This window comes from Vitis riparia, chromosome 3 (assembly GCF_004353265.1).
Source record: "Vitis riparia cultivar Riparia Gloire de Montpellier isolate 1030 chromosome 3, EGFV_Vit.rip_1.0, whole genome shotgun sequence".
Lineage (NCBI taxonomy): Eukaryota > Viridiplantae > Streptophyta > Magnoliopsida > Vitales > Vitaceae > Vitis > Vitis riparia.
In genome coordinates, this window is record NC_048433.1 from 5,511,488 (window position 1) to 5,532,112 (window position 20,625).

Sequence of the window (20,625 nt, forward strand, 5' to 3'; positions counted from 1 at the left end):
TCATGGTTTTACTATTTAGCTTTTTAGTTCCAATGAATTAATTTTTTGTTTTGATTTAATTATTGATTTTCTCCTAAATTAAATTTATTAAATTGTTTTTAAAGGTTGTTTATATTTAGTTTTTCTAAAGTACTTGTCTTTCTAACTATTAGATCTAAAAGTTTATCTATCTTTTGGTTGACTTTTTCTAAGATTTCTTTCAAGTTTTGTTCTTCTAGTTTTATTTGCTCTATTTCCTTCTTGACAAATTTTTCTTCTTTGGCTAATTATTCTTTAATATAATCTAAGTTGTTTCTTAACAAATTATGGCTGTTAAAACATTATAACTTCTTTTTTGGGTTCTAAGGTTGTATTAAATTTTGTTAAAGCTTTTTGTTGAATTTTCTTAACTTCCTTTACATGGTTTATGCTGACTATGTTATTTTCCGGAGTTTTATTTTTGTATTCTTCTAACACTTAATTTGTTGTTTTTAATTGGTTATTCACTAAAATTTTCAAGTATTTTACCTCTTGTTTTTTCTAGATGAAGATTCATTAGTTTTCCCAAACATTGGTCTATTTATATAGAGGAACTTAGCATATAAATTATCAATATAAAATCTAACGATTTCTTCTTTAATCAAGGTTTTTGTAATAACAAGTTCATCATAAGTTTCTCTTATAGCTAATTTGTACTCACTTAAATATTTAAGAGAAGTTTGGTTTTTGACATTTTTTGGTTAAATCTTTTATACTTTACCTTAAATTATGCAATTTATCACAGGTTATCTAAATTCTTTTCGTTGAGTATATAATCTATTATTAAGTTATTTTACACATTCATAATTTATATTACAAATACCATGAGGATAAAGAATAAAAAACATAAATCAATTCATAGCAAGCTAAGATTTCATAAAATGAATAAAAATAAACAGATCAAATAACTATAATAAGACTTTAATAGGGTAAGATAAAGTTGGGTAAAATTAATATTTGTCATTTAAGTAAGTGGTAAGGACACGATTAAGCTAATCAATAAAAATAATGATGTGACGTATCACATACATATTATAATGTTATTGACATATGGACTTGTTTAACCCCATAAAGTTATGTCTAACCTTCTAGAGTGAACTTTAGATATATGGCTATATATAGTGATATATTAATGTTGGTTTTCCTTAAATTACTTTATATATATATATATATATATATATATAATGACATAATATCATCTACCCTGAACCTAAGGATTTGTATATATGATTAAGAGGAGCACGTTACATATATGATAATGAGATTTTTTTTTTCCATTTTGCTAATATAGGATTTCATCATAAATCTCCCTTATAGATATTGTTTGTCATCAACGATATGAGATTATATTATTCATTTTGAACCCATAACCTCTCAAATATTTGAAACATATTTATATAGTTAAGAAAAACTTGCTTCTATATATAATATCATTAAATTCTCTCGTAAATAATATAAGACCTTAAAATCACCTCCCATGTAAATATGACCTCCTTATCGTACTTTTTTTTATGTTAATATCCAACAAATAAACGTCTCTTATCTAATAAGTAGAAAGATTATTTTCCTTAATAAAATATTTTAAAATGAGGAAAAAAGATATCCACATGTGTCTCTTAAAAATCTACCAAAAAGTTCATTTGGCATGATGATAATAAAAATAAAATAGGACTAAAAACGGAATAGGATGGGAAATAAAGATCAATCATCAATATTATTATAAGAAAATTTAAGTTTATACAAAAATTAATTTTTGATTCAAAATTTTATTTTTAAATTATAATTCAAATGCAATATCATTTATTCCATTAAACCAAAGACAACTGAAACAAATATGCACCAAAGAGAAAAAGAAAGAGAAAAGCTAAAAATGGTGATTAAAGAAATCTGATATTATATTTAGAAGATACTTATTTGCAATTGTTTTGAAGTTTAAAATATGTCTTTAGCTACAACTATGACATGATGATGTTAAGCCTAGAAGGAAGGTTAATTAATTTGGTCATATTTTAACCAATTAATGTTTAGCAATTTTAATCGTGTAAATATTGTTTGTTCTGAATCGATCTTTATAACTTTAATACACATTTATATATTTAAGATAAACTTATAATATTTTTTTTTGCCTCTTTTTAAAGGCAATGTCAAAATGGAGAAAGTTATTAAGATAATTTCTTCTCTAAGCAGGTGTTTAGTAAACTAACTTAATAACTTAATGGTATAATTTAAAATAAAAAACAACTTTTAAGTAGTAAGTAAAAATAATTAACTTTTTCTTAAATTCACATCTTTATTTTACATTTTTATCCTCATTTATCTTAGTTACCTCCACAATCTCTTTTACTACTTAATGATATTTATTGTTACTGACTTCATTTACTCTAATTATAATTTATGAGGATAAATATGTCATTTTGATTATTAAGAATAAATTTTAAGTTAATTTTATCAAACAATTTGAATACTTAAAATAAGAATCAACTAATAAGTTATAGTCAACAAGTTAAGTATAATTTAATCTAAAGTCAACTTAAAATAATTAAATAATAAGTATTAAGTTTTACCAAATACCCCCTAAAACTATATTTAAAACTAGGATTTTTTTTTCTATGATACCCATAAGTGATTTTAAGTTAAAATACAAAAAAAAAAAAAAAAAGTATCAAATAAAAAAAATGGTATCTAATCATATTATATAATTTGGTTAAAAAAAAAAAATAAATTTCTCTATAATTTAGTAATGATCTGTTTATTTGGATCTAAATCCATTTTTACCTACTTTATTTTATGTGTTTGTATGGGAATTTTATTTATTTATTTATTTAATATTTTAGATTTAATTAAATAGGAGTGGGATTTGTAGTTTGATATGAAATTAAATTTAAGGACAGGTTTGGTAAGAGGTTGTAACTTATAACATTGGATTAACTTTCACATCAAAAATTCAATACGCACAACTGGGTAGGGTTGACTACTGTGGGTCCAAATTCGGATCACCGTAAAGTCTGACACATGTACGGTCGATTTTTTTCTGAACATGTAACTGAGTCACGTGCGCTTAAAGAAACTTCCATAGACTTCATTGGGCATGTGTGCATATGTATTTGGCCCTGCCAGATTCTCCCCCATCCACGCACACTTGATTCCTGAGAAAATCAAACATCCAATTCCCGAGAAAAACCAGGAAAAATGAATTCTCGGGCTTTGGCAGCTCTGCTGTCGTCTCTAATTTCAGAACTCCTCCTTCTCCTCCTCCTCCTCTTCCCTTCCTCTAACCCCCTCACCATCACTTCCAATTCTAATTCCGGTTCCAATTTCTATGAAACCATTTTCCCTCTGATTCACCATTTCCTCTCTTCCGCGGAGCTTGTTACCTCTCTGTCTCTCCTCTCCATTTCCAGGAAACGCAAGAGGACCCACCAGCCAGACCTCGACAACGAGGACGAAGAGGATGAACCCGGCTCAGAACTCGCCCGATTCGAACTGGGTTTGACTCAGAACCCTGACTCGTTCAAGGGTTGTTTCAGAATGACCTCCTCCACTTTTGAGTGGCTGTCTGGCCTGCTCGAGCCATTGCTCGATTGTCGCGACCCAATTGGCTCTCCCCTCAATCTCGCCCCCGAAATTCGACTCGGAATTGGGCTTTTCCGGTTGGCCACCGGCTCCGATTACCCCGAAATCGCTCGCCGATTCGGGGTTTCCGAGTCCATAACCCGGTTCTGTGTCAAACAGTTGTGCCGCGTTCTCTGCACCAATTTCAGATTCTGGATCGCTTTTCCTAGCCCAATTGATCTCGATTCCTTGTCCACGAGCTTCGAAGCTCTCACCGGATTGCCCAATTGTTGTGGCGTAATTGATTGTACTCGGTTCAAGATTGTGAGAAATAATGGGTTTAAGCTATCTCCCAAAGAGGAGGTTCGTGAGGAGAGCATTGCTGCCCAAATTGTGGTTGATTCATCATCCCGAATCCTAAGCATTGTTGCTGGGTTTCGTGGTGATAAGGGCGATTCTCGGGTCCTTAAATCCTCAACTCTGTACAAAGACATTGAAGGAGGAAGTTTATTGAATGCTCCCCCAGTTTATATGAATGGGGTTGGTATAAATCAGTACTTGATCGGCGATGGAGGATACCCTTTGCTTCCCTGGTTGATGGTACCTTTCGTTGATCCAGCTCCTGGTTCATATGAGGAGAATTTCAATTCAGCACACCATTTGATGCATATTTCAGCCCTCAGAGCAATCGCTAGTTTGAAGGACTGGGGTGTCCTGCGCCAAACTATAGAGGGGGAGTTCAAGATGGCTGTTGCCTATATTGGGTCGTGTGCAATACTTCATAACGTTTTGCTTATGAGGGAAGACTATTCGGCATTGTCGGACGGGTTGGGGGATTACAGTCAGAGCCCTCAGTATTGTAGGAATGCCAGCTTGGAGGAGAGCCCAATTGAGAGGAATGCTTCTGTTATTAGAAGTGCTTTAGCTACCAGAGCGAGAAAGTTTCATTCTTCCAGCCACTCTATGGACCCTGGTGGTTCTGTGAAAGCAGAGCCCGGATGATTTTGAAAACAAGGCAGCTGAGGTAGATTTGTTCCACAATTTTGAGTAGGTAATTGGGGATTCTTTCAATAATAATCATCATATTCTTTGAGACTATAGATTCCTCTGGCATTTTGCCTTATTTTACTATAAGGATTCCTTTTCCTTCTAATGTTTCCTGATTTATTTTTGAAGAAATACTCAATTGAGTATCTCTTCCTTTTAGCAAATGGTGACAGTAGGGTTATGTCCTGTCAAGAATGTATATATACTCTTTGTTGGGCATTGTTAGGGTTCTTTTTATCTTTTAAGAAAAAGAAATAATGTGAGGCCTTGTTCTCTTTGATTTTTCTCTTTAGAACTAAATATTTTGTTTAGCTTTGTAACGACAGACTCTGCATTTGCTGATAGATGCAATGCAAGAGGGAAACAAGAGCACAGGATTGTTTTCGATGTTAAGGCACTGAACATGTTAATTACATGATGATTCATAGTATTTCAATGCTTTTAGTCTAGGCATGAGATTGATAAATGTTGTTAGCCTCTCAAATCGATTCCTTTATGCAGATTATTGATTCTGGGATCCTCAAAGTGACAACATTTTGCATTCTTCTTGTTATTTGGTTAAATGGCACAATGGGGATATCTTAAAGGTTAGATGATTCAGAAAAAAAAAAAAAAAAAGGAAAGGAAAAATAGAACCTTAGTTATTTGTGGTTCTTAATAAAGTCTTACACATTAAGTTTGGTTGATCATTTTGAGATGATATGTGCTTATGCTGTTGCAACATCCATGATGCTTTCATGATTTAATTGCAAATATGATACTCTGCCCCCATATCAATCTCTGAGTACTTGAGATTCGGTTTTTGCTTGTTGTTTATGGTTTCGCTTTATGTAGATTGCCTCAGCTTGGATACCCGGCCATGGAAAATTGGACAAATGACTTTCTAATGGATACTGGAATTTTTGTTTTTCCTTTAGTGGGTATGGGGTGAGGAAGGAGGCTTGTGCTTGTTTGGCCCATGATCACAGAGGAATTCTCCACTGGCCTATGCTTCTATATATTGGAGTCTCTTGACTCTCATCTTACTTTGTTCCATAGTACACTAATCCTCTTTCTTCGGGACTGTTTAACCTTTCTTATGAATTAATAGGATAATTTTTCCTCTTACACTTCTGGGTTTTGGCTGAAAGAAACAAAGAAAAATGAAGGTATTTTTGCAGGATAAATGTCCTATTTGTAGGGTTCTAGAGAAAATCATCAAAGTGAAAACATAGTGAGTGGGGATGTGTCTAGGAAATACTTCTTCTGCAATCTCTGAAATGGACCATTTGAACATCTGGTTAAGTAGTCAGCGCTTGCTAGATGCCACTTCATAGCTAACATCCAAACACATCATATGGGAAACTGATTTCAAGATCCCAGTCAGTTGCTGATCAAAGATCGGTGGCCACTCGAAACCTTTTTCTTTTCATATACAAGTTTGATACCATCAAATGAAAGCAAAATGTCCTTTAAATTTGCAGAGTTTTTTCTCTGTCAAATTTATTTACTGTAGAAGGCACTTTTTCTTGTGGGGATATCAATTCCAAACCTCAACTCAAGCCCTAATACTTACCATTTATCCCATATGAATATGCTGCACTCCTCCTATTCCATGTATCTTTGCATTATTTAATGATCAATATCTGGCATGCTCGGTTTTTGAAACTTTTTTGAAGCTGGTTCATAGCAGATTGTGCTAGCTATTTGTGTACTTATTTCAGCCGATTCTGGATCTATTGCTTGCCCTGTATGAATGATATACTTATGGATAATGATTAAAGAAAAGTTCAGGATCATGTTGTATGATACCACAGCTAAGAACACAGTCAAACGAACAACTTAGCGTAAATCTATATCATAGATGGGATGCTTTAGCTACCAGATGAATTTTGTTTGCTGAACTGCCATTCAAGAAGATGTCGGTTTTGAACAATTAGGTACTGCAATTCACTTTTCTGGTGCTGACTGAATTTCCAAGGTTCTTGGATTTTGAAACAAATATTCACTATAAGAAATGTAGGATTTGTGGGTGAAGGTGATGATAGGCATTTAAGGGAGAAGTAAGCCTGATTGTGAGAAAACCAGTAGGGTCTAGTTGGGGTTGAAGGTGCAGGGCAGCAAAGAAAAAGGTGATATGACTCGTTGCCTTGAAGAACCTCACAAATGGGGACCGGGTTGTGGAATGGAATGATGAACCTCAAAAAATGAGCATGAATGATGAGAAGAGTCAAGAGTTAGGATGAAGTATCCATCAAAGACCAGAAAATATGGCAGGAGAAGATTTGTGCAAGTTTAGGATGACTGGATGAAGTAGATAATGAGTACAGTTGGGTAAAAGACAAATGGAGAATCGAGCCTTTAGGAATTACTTAAAGAAAAGTCTGAATAGTGGGAATAGGAATTGCTAGACCTTTCCCAAGGAGCCAAACCCTAAAAGCATGTGGGGGAGGACTGAGGAGGAATAGGAATTGCTAGACCTTTCCCAAGGAGCCAAACCCTAAAAGCATGTGGGGAGGACTGAGGAGGAGCCGTCATCTCTCCTCAACAGGATTGGTGCTTTTTTTCCTAAGCTTTGACCACCAGTGAGCCACTTCTCACCAAACACACACTACTTGTCTATGAAAATTATAAATAGTAAAAGATAATATTAATATAATAAAAGTTTTATTAAATATAAAATTGCTTTTTATACGAATCAAAATAGAGTTTCTATAAAAAAAAAAAATACAAAATTAGTCACACAAGCTTACAAGTTGAACTTTTTTGACTTTTTGACTTAGAAGTTGATCAATACATGTCTATATCATATGTTGTGTACGCGTAAAGGTACTAGGGTATCCTATAATTTATTGATGACATTAAATTAGATTTTTATTTGCTAAAATTTAATAATTATTATTTAATGAGTTAAGTTGATTTTAAATTATTTTTAAGTTGTTGACTCAATAAATTTATTACTTGATTTTTATTTTAAATATTAAAATTATTTGTTAATTGATATTATCATAACTAATTTTAACCTTTATTGATTTTAACTAATATGTGATTTCATTCATCTTAAACAATAAATTTACTTATTAACCAAAGAAATTAAAATTAATAAAATAATAATAAAAAATGAGTTAATAGACATAAAATCATTGATGTAATTGAAGTAAATAACTGCGAGCAAATAAAGCAAAAATAAATTCAAAATAAGTTAATTATTTTAATTTAATATTTGAAATTATTTTTAAATTTTAAGTTATTATATTAAATTATTTTATCAAATATGTTTGATAACTTAAAATTAAAATATTAAATTATATTAAGTTATTAAGTTAATTTATCAAAATGTGAAAGATTATTTGATTTTAAATGGAAGAAGTTTCACATCATGTAATAGCTTTTTAAATGTATCCATATAATATATAAATATTTTTAAAATTAAAAAATTTATAAATATATAAGAGAATTTTGGAAAAGAATTTAAGTTTTGTTGTTAACTTTGGGGCACCCCAAAACAAAACGATGAGACAAGGATTAATTGAGAGAAACATGAAGCAACTAAGGATAAGGAAAAACACAAGGTTGGCGATTGGATGTTTTGTTAACCCAAATTTCATAATCATAACGTCGTGGCTACCGACTCTCTACCAGCAATGGTGCGCCAAACTCCACTCACCAAACTCTCACCAATAACTTTTGCCACGTGGAATATTCCCAACTAGTGGGTCCCACCACGTAAATCCGCTCGGATCCACGCATGAGTGACAATCATACTGTACGCCTCACGGAAAAATACTTTCGACCCATCTAGCCCTTGGATCAATATCATTGGTCGGATGACAGCTCGTGACGTCATCACCACCGAATAGTAACCAATAGATCTGCATAGGCGCATACTTTAATTGTGGGTTGGACGAGGAGACACAGTAGCAATCCACCAACCCCCGACCGGGTAGTGGGCCGTCCAACCACTCCATAAGCGTAATTCCACCGGTTCGAACCGGACCTAGCCCCATTATAAACACTGCCATTTCCTCCTCCTAGACTCAGGTTCACGGTTAATCGGCGACAAAGTTTCCGGCGAATACTAGAAGGAAAGGAACAGAAGATCTCTAGAAATGGCCACGAACCAAGAAGCTGGGAGGCACCAGGAGGTTGGCCACAAGAGCCTTTTGCAGAGTGATGCTCTTTATCAGGTAAGCTCTTCATTCCCCTCGAGGCTTCATCAGTCTTCGTCCTTTTAATCTGTATTTTCTCGTTCTCTGATTTTTCTTCTTGTTGTTGCAGTATATACTTGAAACCAGTGTGTACCCAAGAGAGCCCGAATCCATGAAGGAGCTCAGAGAGTTGACTGCCCAGCATCCATGGTGAGCTTTTCTTGATTCGGATTCTCAAATCTTTGAATACCCGTTGTCTATTTGATGCTTGTTTGTAACGTTAGTGTTGGTTTGAAAACGAAACAGGAACATCATGACTACGTCTGCTGATGAAGGGCAGTTCTTGAACATGCTTCTCAAGCTCATCAATGCCAAGAACACCATGGAGATAGGCGTCTACACTGGCTACTCTCTTCTGGCCACAGCCCTTGCTCTCCCCGATGACGGAAAGGTCGGAAAATGGTCATAGATCAACACAGTAATCATCCAAGCACGTATAAAAAAATGTTATGGCTGAAAAAAATTGGTTCTTGATTGTTGCAGATCCTGGCTATGGACATCAACAAAGAAAATTACGAGCTGGGTCTGCCAGTAATTCAAAAGGCAGGGGTTGCCCACAAGATTGACTTCAAAGAAGGCCCTGCTTTGCCTGTTCTTGATCAGATGATCGAAGATGTAAACTTCACAAAAACCCATCATTCAAACATTCTATTTAAATCCAAACATGATTGAAACAAGCTAATTGACTTTGTTTCTGTGATGAAAAACAGGGGAAGTATCACGGGTCGTTCGACTTCATATTCGTGGACGCAGACAAGGACAATTATCTGAACTACCACAAGAGATTGATCGATTTGGTGAAGGTGGGGGGAATCATCGGCTACGACAACACCCTCTGGAACGGGTCGGTGGTGGCGCCACCCGATGCTCCTCTGCGGAAGTACGTGAGGTACTACAGAGATTTCGTGTTGGAGCTGAACAAGGCTCTTGCTGCTGACCCAAGAATCGAGATCTGTATGCTTCCGGTTGGTGACGGGATCACCCTTTGCCGTCGGCTAAGCTGAATCTCCTCGTCAACCCCACCGACGGTGGCTCTTGATCGGCGACTCAGAAACTCAATGGAAAATTGATACGACTATTTGCTTTCTTTAATTTTCCTCTTTTGCGACTTTAACTTTGGATTTGTATTTCAACGAAATGGATGATTTTTGATAATAATAATAATAATAATTAAAAAAAAAATCCCATCTTTAATTTCGTTAATTTAAGAAAATTAAAAATGTTAATATTATTTAGCTTTTCAATGTTTTCATTCACAGGCATATGTTGATTTTCGTGCAAAAGGAGATTTTTAAAATTAAAATATCTTAAATAATAATAAATTTAAAATTATCTTTGATGATACATGGGATTTCTTGTCCATGTTTACATGTTTGGAGAATCTTCAAATCTTATTCTGAAACTTTTCATGGCATCCAAACAGACATACAGAAAGGGAAATGGGCAGGTGGGTTAATTGAACAGGGAGTCCATTTCCAACAACACAGTCGTTAAGTTGTTTATGACTAGTACCTGCAACAAATATGACGACAACCCCCCACCAAAAACGACAACACCCCTCCAACGAGAACGACAAGACTTTCATCCAAACATTACGAGATTTGTCTAGAATACTTTTAAATTTTAATTTTTCAAAAGATTTTAGATAATACTCATATAGTTTAAAATATTTTTTTTATTTAAAAAAAAAAAACATTCAAACAACATTAAAAATCATTTTTTATTTTGATTAAAAAAAGAGTATTTGAGAATTTTTTTAACTAAATAATAAAAGTTTGTTTCACATTGTGTTTTAAAAACAATGTTTTATTTTTAAAAGTAAAAAAAAAAAAAGATTTTAAAAAATTTATAGTATGTTCAATTATTGTTTTATGGAGACATTTTTCAAAAACAAAAGAAAATCGTTTGTAGGGAGACAAATAAAAGTTATTTCACCGGTTTTTAAAAACTAATGGAAAATATAAAAAAATAATATTTTTTTAAAAGAATAGTTAAGTGAACATAATTAATACTTTAAATCTTTAATGAATGTTGTAATTTTTAAAAATAATTTGAATTAAAAATTTTGATTAATTAATTATATATTAAATAAAAAATTTAGAATATTCTCTCCGATATTAAATATATGCATGTAATTTATATCTTAAAAAAATACACTTTACTTATTTTTAATCTCATTTAAAATAAAATAATATTAACAATTATTAATTTTAAGTTATTGTTATGTATTTAAAAAAAATAAATCAATTATTCTTTGTGAGTAATATTCATATTTTTATAATATTTATAAAAAATACAATTTTGTTATAAAATGTAAGAATTTGTAGTATTGTTGGAGCTTATTTTCGTAATGATGTTTATCTCTTTATGACTCCTTATAAAAGAAGAAGAGATTGTAATGAAAATAAATTCAATTCTCTCTATGCATTCTATTATATGTTTCTTATTTTCCTTTTCTTCTCTCATTTTATTTTACAACATGTTATCTATACGAATAGTTTTTGCAAAAGAAATAGAAAAGACTTTTCTCTGTTATTTCTCACTAAAAAGTATGTTATAAACATATATCATGATTTTTTATCTTGTTTATATGTGTGATAAAGTTACCCTTTGGATTTTTTACTTATTTTATTTGAATACATAAATATGTACACGTATTACTTATAGAATATGATTTATTTTTAGTAAAAAACCATAAAAGTAATGAAAAATATGTATAATTTTTATAACTATAAGTTATGAGGTAAATTACAAAATTATGGGGTGAATTCATAACTAGAAGTCATGAAAAATATGTGCAATCCTTATAACCAGAGTTATAAGGTAAACTACAAAATTACAAATACATACTAAAAGTTATGTATATGATCTCTAATTATTTATTTTTAATTATATGGTATAATTGGAAGTTATACCAAATAATATTATATAATCAAAAGCTATAAAAATAAATAGTTAATAACCTGAAACTATATATAAATTTACATAATGAAAGTTCATAGCATGAAACTATACACATTTTTGTTATGACAAAATAATCATAACCCGAAGTTATGATATATATATATATATATATATATATATATATATCTTTGATTTTAATTCCTATTTCGTGTTTATACATTTTTATCATATTTGTAATTGATAAATTTAAGGTTATTATATTTTTAGATATAATTTACTTGAAATATTGTGAAAACATTTTATTAATTTATTTATAGTTTATTCCAATAAGTTAAACTATTTTTCTAATTAATATTATTTTATATATAGTTTTAAGATAATGTTAAACCTTACAAAGCTTGAATTTGTTGTCCTCAATATTTTGGACAAGGACTACTTATCTTGTATGCTAAAATTCATTTAGATATAATGAATCTTGAAAATACCATTAAAGAAGGAAATGACGCATCCCTACAGGATTGCGCTAGAACTTTAATATTCCTTTGTCATGACATTGATGAAGGATTAAAAGGTGAAAACCTTACGGTCAAAAATCCTTTTATCCTTTAAAATAATCTAAAGGAATGATATGATCACCAAAATACCGTAATCCTTCCAAAGACATGCTATGATTAGATGGTCTTAAGATTACAAGATTTCAAGTCTATTAGTGACTACAACTCAGCTTATTCAAAATTAGTTTATCAATTTCGTCCTATTGGGTTTATGTCATTGCCTGAAACTAATGTTTCGTAATTGCATGCCTTGCGGATTGTGTCACAACACATACAATCATTCCTGATAAAAAATATATATATTAAGTGAACATAATTAATACTTTACATCTTTAATGAATGTTATAATTTTTAAGAATACTTTACAACTAAAAAATAAATTGATTAATTAATTATATATATTATTTTTAGAATATGCTCGGATACTAAATATATACATGTAATTTATATCTTAAAAAAATACGCTTTACTTATTTTTAAATTCATTTAAAATAAAATAATGTTAACAATTATTAATTTTAAATTATTATTATTTATTTTTAATACAATAAATCAATTATTATTTTATGAGTAATATTCATATTTTTGTAATATTCATAAAAAAATATAATTTATGACTTTATTATAATATTACTCTTGATATTTAATTAAAAACTATTTAATTTTTAATTTATTTTTAATTATAAAATTATTTTTATTTTTAATAAAACTTGAATTAAATTGTTTATATTATATAAATTGAATTTATTATTTTTTTTTTTATAAATTCAAATTATTTTATATTTAAATTGAATTTCTAACCTAAAAAATGTTTTTGAAGAAAAATAAGATGTTTGAAAATTTTAGAAAAAAATTTAAAAAGTTGAAAAATCAATTATAATGCGTTATGATTCTTTCAAAAAACACTTTTAAAGAAAATACTTCCATTAAATGCAATTTGAATAGGAATTAAACACAATTATAATGCATTTAGTAGTAATTTTATGAAACGTTTATAACATTTTCGATATTTGAATGATAAAAATTTTCAAATGTTAAAAAGATTAAAAACATTTCTTAGAATCACTGTCAAATGAGGTTTAAAAGCTTGTTTGGTAGTGATTTTATGAAGCGTTTTTACTATTTCTAATGCTTAAAAGTTAAAAAATTTTAAATGTCAGAAATGTTAAAAATACTTTTTAAAATCACTACTAAACGGACTCAAATTGTCACGCCTCAAAACCCACTCCAAGGGCATAACGATCATTTCAGACCTCAAGCCTAAGACTCAAAGTAGAAATGACACAAACATTCATATTGTAATTGGAAATTTTATCAATTACCAAATCCCTATTCAGAGTAATAGAACAAAATTCTAAAATCTCCAAGTATCAATTTTATAAAAAAAAACTAACACATCAATCAGAATGTTATTGTCCAAATAACTCCAAATTTAAATAATTTAAACATCTAAACAATGTGCAAAATAAAGTTTGAACTAAAATCCTAACAAAGAGAAAATTTTCCAGCCTAGCCATTACTCCTTGCCTGGATTGAGAGTACTTGAAAAATTATCAACGAAGGGGCATGAGCTTAAAACTCAATAAGAAACATCAATACAATTTCATGGATCAAACATCTTTATCATGCTTGCAAATAGGAGATATAACATGTACTTATTTTCATAAAAACTTTTGAGTTCAAAATACTAATACATTCAAACTTTTCAACAAAATTTTCTCATATTCATTTCAAAACAATTTATCATCAAAACCAAATCAAATGCATTCAAAATATCTTACTCTGATTATCAAATAAAAAATTATGCTCAATTAGGTAGGACTTCACAAACGAGTGATTAATTTCAAATTTGTTCTAGTTAAGGTGAACAAAGTCAAATGTCAACAATTATAACACGTTGATTAGGGTCATATGAACCAGTGTCAAACACTTTATTTCATTAATTCAAACTTACAAAACAAAATATCATATCTTCAAAAATTTTCATTTTTCATAAACAAAAAAGATTCATAAATATATTTTTCATACAAAACACATATTTGATCTATGCGAAAAGATGAAAATAATATTTTTACACATTTCAAAATACAATATAAAATAAAATTATTTTAGTTTATAAAAATCTGCATTAATTTCCCTTACCTTGAAGAAACACTCAAAAACTTGAAGTATTTAACTCTGAAAAATTTCCTCCTCACCTAACATAATATCATACACAATATTGATTATTGTTATTTGTAATACCCCAAAATAAAATTTAGGGTCAAAATAGTAAATTAAAAATTAATTAATTAAACTCATTAAAGGTAAAAGAGTCCTTTTACAATTAAAAATTCTAGGTATAAATTAGATTTTCCTCTTATCTTCTCTATTCATAAAACTCTATTAACCAAAAATTAGAAAATTGGAGAACGTAAGGCTAAAGGTTTGGAGGTCTAGAGTTTAAAGTTCAAATTTTAACCCTAGTTAATATATTATATTCTTTAGTTAGTTTTGAACACATTAGATATTCTTTAGAAAATTTTAATTTAGATTAGAGTTAGTTTAATTAATTTATTTTAAGATCAAAAGATTGAAATTATGAATACAGGTATTTTCATTGATGAAAATAGGGAAATTTGAAATTATTATTTTTAGATGAATAGATCTAAACAATGAGTAAATAAATCTATGATTATATGTGGCTTAAGGGATTGGAAAATAATAAAAAAAGAATTGCATGTTTCTAGATTTTGGATTTGAGGCACTAAAGAAAGAAAAAAAAATTAATATGTAATCATGTGAGGCAAAAAGTGGTAGTGGAATAAATTAAAATAATAATAATGAGTAGAATTGGTGGGACTGTTGGAGTTGTTAAAAGTACAGGGTATTTTGTTAAGTAAGAATGGACATTGGGATTAATAAGAATAATGATAATAATTATATTAATAATAATAATAATAATAATAATAGTAATAGTAATAGTAATAATAGTTTTTAAGATCTAATTTAGATAAGTTAGAAAAAAAGAAATAAATTATTGTTTAGGAAGTTGAAAATAATATTGGATGGTAATAATATTAACATGATAAATTAATTAGGATCCCTGAAACTAAATAAAATATTATTAAGATTGTCAAATTTATATATTTAGATAAATAATCAATAATCAATATTATGTATGATATTATGTTATGTGAGAAGTAAATTCGTCAAGCTAAATGCTTCAAGTTTTTAAGTGCTTCTTCGAAGTAAGGGAAATTAATGTAGATTTTTATAAAAGAAAACAATTTCCTTTTTATATTATATTTTGAAATGTGTAAAAATATTATTTTTATCTTTTCGCATAGATCAAATATGTGTTTTGTATGGAAAGTATATTTAAGAATTTTCTTTGTTTATGAAAAATAAAAAATTTTGGAGATATGATATTTTGTTTTGAAGTTTGAATTAATGAAATAAAGTGTTTGACTCTGGATTATATGACCTTAGTCAACGGGTTATAATTGTTGACATATTTGACTATAATCAACATGTTATAATAGTTGATATTATATGGCCCTGGTCAACGGGTTATAATAGTTGACCTTATGGCCCTAGTCAACGGGTTATAATAGTTGACTTTATGACCCTAGTCAACGAGTTATAATTATTGACATTTGGCTTTATTCACCTTAATTAGAACAAGTTTGAAACTAGCCACTCATTTGTGAAGTCCCACCTAATTGGACATCATTTGTTATTTGATAATTAGAGTAAAAATATTTTGAATACATTCAATTTGGTTTTGATGAGAAATTGTTTTGAAATGAATATGAGAAAGTTTTGTTGAAAAGTTTGAATGTATTAGTATTTTGAACTTAAAAATTTTTATGAAAATAAGTATATGTTATATCTCCTATTTGCAAGTATGATTGAAAAATGTTTGATCCATGAAACTGTATTGATATTGCTTATTGGGCTTTGAGTTCATCCTCCATCGTTGATATTTTTTTCAAGTACTCTCAATTCGGGTGAAAAGTGATGGTTAGGCTGAGGAATTTTTCTTTGTTGGGATTTTGATTCAAAATTTATTTTGAACATTGTTTAGATGTTAAAATTTAATTCTCGTTTAAATTATTTAAATTTGGAGTTATTTGGACAATAACACTTTGGTCGATGTGTTAGTTTTTTTTTAAAGTTGGTATTTGGAGATTTTAGAATTTTGCCCTACTACTCTGAATAGGAATTAGGTAATTGGTAAATTTTCAGTTACAATATGAATGTTTGTGTCGTTTCCATTTTGAGCATTTGGGCTTGAGGTATGAAATGACCGTCATGCCCTTGGAGTGGGTTTTGGGGCGTGACATTATTTATCTAAATATATAAATTTGAAAATCCTAAAAATATTTTATTTAGTATTATGGATATCCTAATTAATTTCTTATGTTAATATTATTACTACCCAATATTATTTTTCAACTTACTAAACAATAATAAATTAATTTAATTAGTTTCCAAATTATTGTAAAATTCGTTTTCTTTCTTAATTTTACCCTCATTGTTTATTTCTTTAAATACTTAAATTAAATTAAAACCTATACAGGAAACTATTATTATTACTTTTTTTTTTTATTAATTTTCAAATTCAATACATAACTAACCCATTACCCTAATCTAGATTGAGATCTTCCAAAGAATATCTAAAGTTTTTAAAACCAATTAACGAATATAAAATATTAATTTAAGGGTTAAAATCTTAACTAAAAAATTGATCTTCAAACCCTAAACTTCCAAATCTTTAGCCCTATGCTCTCTGTGTAAAAATGTTTTCTGAATAGAGAAGATATGAAAAATCTAATTTATATCTAGGAATTTTAAATACAAAAAGATTTTTTTACTCTTATTAAATTACTTTAATTAATTAATAATTTTTAAATAATGATTTTACCCTTAAATTGGGTTTGGGGCATTACACAAATCAACTCATTTTGTTAAAAAATTTCTCGTTCAAATATGGTTTTTAGCTTAAATGATTAGAAAATTTTCTCAAGATTCAGATTGTTGCGCCTAGCCCAGGAGTTTGAGTTGAAAATAAAAATGATTATCCAAGCCTTACCAACGCTGCGCTTGGAATCGGGTTGGGTTGGGCCAGCTGGAGAGGTGGAGGAAGATGCGATCCTGTACCCAATAAATAATCGCCTGTCCAAGGTTCGGACGGCTTTCCAGGCCCAAAAGGCCCAAACAAATTTTAGTCGTAACCTCCTTGAGTGGCAGAGTTGTAGTTAAGGTTTCCATCAAGGCCATTTGCTCTGCGCTCCAAAACCCTAACACGCCCGATAAATAGTCCCATCCCTCTCTTCACTCCAAAATCTCTAGGGTTAGGGTTAGGGTTAGGACTTGCTTGCGACAATGGCATCTCCTGTGGAATCAGTCCAGTGCTTTGGGCGGAAGAAGACCGCCGTGGCCGTCACCTACTGCAAGCGCGGCCGAGGCCTCATCAAGATCAACGGCTGCCCAATCGAGCTGGTGGAGCCCGAGATCCTCCGCTACAAGGCGGTGGAGCCCATCCTCCTTCTCGGTCGCCACCGTTTCGCCGGCGTTGACATGCGCATCCGCGTGAAAGGTGGTGGTCACACCTCCCAGATTTACGCAATCCGCCAAAGCATTGCCAAAGCCCTCGTTGCCTTCTATCAGAAGTACGTCGATGAGCAGTCCAAGAAGGAGATCAAGGACATCCTCGTTCGCTACGATCGTACCCTGCTTGTCGCTGATCCTAGGCGCTGCGAGCCAAAGAAGTTCGGTGGTCGTGGTGCTCGTGCAAGGTTCCAGAAATCGTATCGTTAGGACGAAACCCAAGAGGTTTTGCGCTTCGTTTTTTGTTGTGTATCGAATTTATCTTTCTGATCCTGAAGAACGTTGTCGTTTTAGGGTTTTTTGGATACTTTATAATTACTCGAGTTCCTAGATATTTCGAAGTTTGGATTTAATGTTTTACATGTCAGATTTTTATGCTGAATCGTGCTTATACATGGGTGTCGAACTCTGTGGAGTTTTGAGGTTCTTCTTTATGCTAATTCCTAAATGCTTAAAATTTGTCGTAGTTATAAATAAGGGTGTATTGTGATTGATTGCAGTACATTTTTCTTAGTGGGTTTCGTAAATGGTTCATGTTGTGGAATTTTGGTGGAGGCCCTCCTTTTGGAGTATGATATATAGGTTATTTCTGTTGCTTCAAAATCTTAAGTTAGAGCTGAACATTAGAAGTAGCTGCTTTATGTATTCATGAAGGAACTGGTTCTATATGTATGTCATCTCCATTTTGTTGGTTCCTGCTGGTTCATAATTTAATATAGAGTTAGGATGTTATTTGTAGCTGTTTGGAAACACTTGTATAAATGATGCAAATGGTTACATTTGCGATGTTGTCATGGTAAATATGAATATCACCATTGTGCTAATTGTCTGAAGCTTGAGACGTGGGATTGTTTGTGTGGACTAAATTTTTATCTGAGAGTTATCCTTTGAGGGGCTTTTGTTTTCATTGCTGCAATTGTGAGGTTTCTTTTAGTGAGTTGATTTTGTTGATTAAACTGAGAATCTAGAAATCTAGACTCATTTGTGCTGTGAAATCTAGAACCTACAGGTAATGGCATTCTTGAGCTCTGGATTTGGGTTTTGATTTGGTCTTAGTATTGTTAATTTCCAATTCAGGAGCAGTGTGTGCTTTGCTATGAGCATAGCAATCTAGGAAGTGTGCAAGTCTAGTAGAACACTGATTCCTACTTCTGATTTTAAGTTTTTGATCATTCTCAACCTGTTCGAATGGCAACAGGGTCCTTATCTGTGAAGGATTATCTATCTTTTTGATAGGTAAATAAGATCAGTATTCAAAGAAAGAGAGTACACGCTTTGTATGTAAAGAAATCTGGGAAGGATTATCTATGCCCCTTCAGCTTCATTTCTAAAACATTACCAGTAGCTATAGGAGCTTTGTCCAGTAAGATAATTTTTTAATGGACATCTGTTATTTCCATCATCACTTGTTGGAATGTCAGTGACTTAAGAAAAATTAATGGTTCCCACCCTGGCTTATGGTGTCCTTTTTAGCAGTATTTTGAAGGAAGCCTTGATTCGGAAGCCTTTTACTGTGTTGTAGGTTTTATTGGAGTACTTAATGTGTGTGATGAGGTTCCTGGTTGTCTTCTTGCGAGCTTACTCTTCCCCCTCACAAGGTTTGCTGTAATTTGTTCTTGATGACTCGATTATGCTTCTGGCCAGGAGCATCCAAAATTTCAGCCTTTCAAACTTTATGGGGAGAGTTCAAATGAGCTTACAGAGTTCTGGGGTGGCCAGTAAGAAGGGATGACCCATGACCATAGCTAGCTTTTCTACGGTAACTGTTTTTTAAAACAGTTCTGAAGAAAATAATTCTTCAAAATAATTTTTGAAAATTGTTTTATGATACTTTAGAACAAAAGTTTGTTTTAGAACTTTACATGTTTTTTACTTATTTTTAAATATATTATAAAAATAATTTTTATATTTAATATTTTATTTTTATTGAAAATACCTTGTTTTTTGTCCTGGTTTTTTATTGTTAAATATATTTTTTTGGATTCTTGTTTTATATAACAGAAAACCATTTTTGAAAATAATTATCAAACAAGGCCTAATTAGTTTACTTCTTTAATTAAATTTTTAAGGAAGGATATTACGGGGCGGTGGGCTGCTGCTGTGTCTGTCTAGAAGCGCTTTTGGTGAAATTGGTTTTTGGTAGAATCGTCCATCAAGGGGTTTTATAAAAATGTTTTCTAAATTTGGTCAATAATATAGCTTTTTTTTTTTTTTTAATACTTTTTATATTAGAAATGATTTTTAAAAGTATTGTTCGGAGTCTTGAAATAATAGCATTAGCACGTACACCGCAGTGCGTATGATTCATTTGTTTGCCGGATGGAGAGGGTGAGGGCAACCTGGAACCTTTCGATTGTTGGAATGCGTTGGGTGATTGATAATATATTCATTCCCGTTTCGTGGAATTGGCTTTTGTAACCGAGATGTTGAAGCGGAATCTATAAATCTTAGCTATGGGACGTATGAGCCATGTGAAGTTGGATGTTTTTAGGGGAAAAGTAGAGTGGATTGAGAGGTCAGAGGGAACTCTGCAGACTCCAAATTTCTTCTTGTTTTATTTGGAGACGATGAATGGTTTTTTTTTTTCCTTGAAAGTGCTGCAAAAGGATGAGTGTAGAATATTTTAGATATTATCATGAATGCATAATAAATTTAGTGGGTTTGTGGCTCTGTCCTTCGTATCAAGACACTTAAATCACGCCAAAAGTTTTCAGCGGTGCAAACATCAATCCATCAATGTTGATGCATGTCAATTTTTGGTTGGGTGA

The 20,625-nt window shown here is 31.0% G+C and overlaps 3 protein-coding genes across 3 annotated transcripts; all 3 read left to right on the forward strand.

Moving 5' to 3' along the window:
* The first annotated feature begins 3,207 nt into the window (after positions 1–3,207).
* Positions 3,208–4,572, forward strand: LOC117911639 (protein ALP1-like). Its single transcript, XM_034826042.1, has one exon. It carries the CDS (start codon positions 3,208–3,210, stop codon positions 4,570–4,572), a length of 1,365 nt encoding a protein of 454 aa, XP_034681933.1.
* Positions 4,573–8,625: 4,053 nt separating this feature from the next.
* Positions 8,626–9,986, forward strand: LOC117909966 (caffeoyl-CoA O-methyltransferase). Its single transcript, XM_034824014.1, has 5 exons — positions 8,626–8,783; positions 8,875–8,954; positions 9,051–9,195; positions 9,288–9,419; positions 9,515–9,986. The coding sequence occupies exons 1-5, from the start codon at positions 8,706–8,708 to the stop codon at positions 9,806–9,808; spliced, it is 729 nt and encodes a 242-aa protein (XP_034679905.1). The 5' UTR covers positions 8,626–8,705; the 3' UTR covers positions 9,809–9,986.
* Positions 9,987–17,581: 7,595 nt separating this feature from the next.
* On the forward strand, positions 17,582–18,327 carry LOC117911852 (40S ribosomal protein S16). Its single transcript, XM_034826274.1, has one exon. It carries the CDS (start codon positions 17,633–17,635, stop codon positions 18,065–18,067), a length of 435 nt encoding a protein of 144 aa, XP_034682165.1. The 5' UTR covers positions 17,582–17,632; the 3' UTR covers positions 18,068–18,327.
* Positions 18,328–20,625: the final 2,298 nt, after the last annotated feature.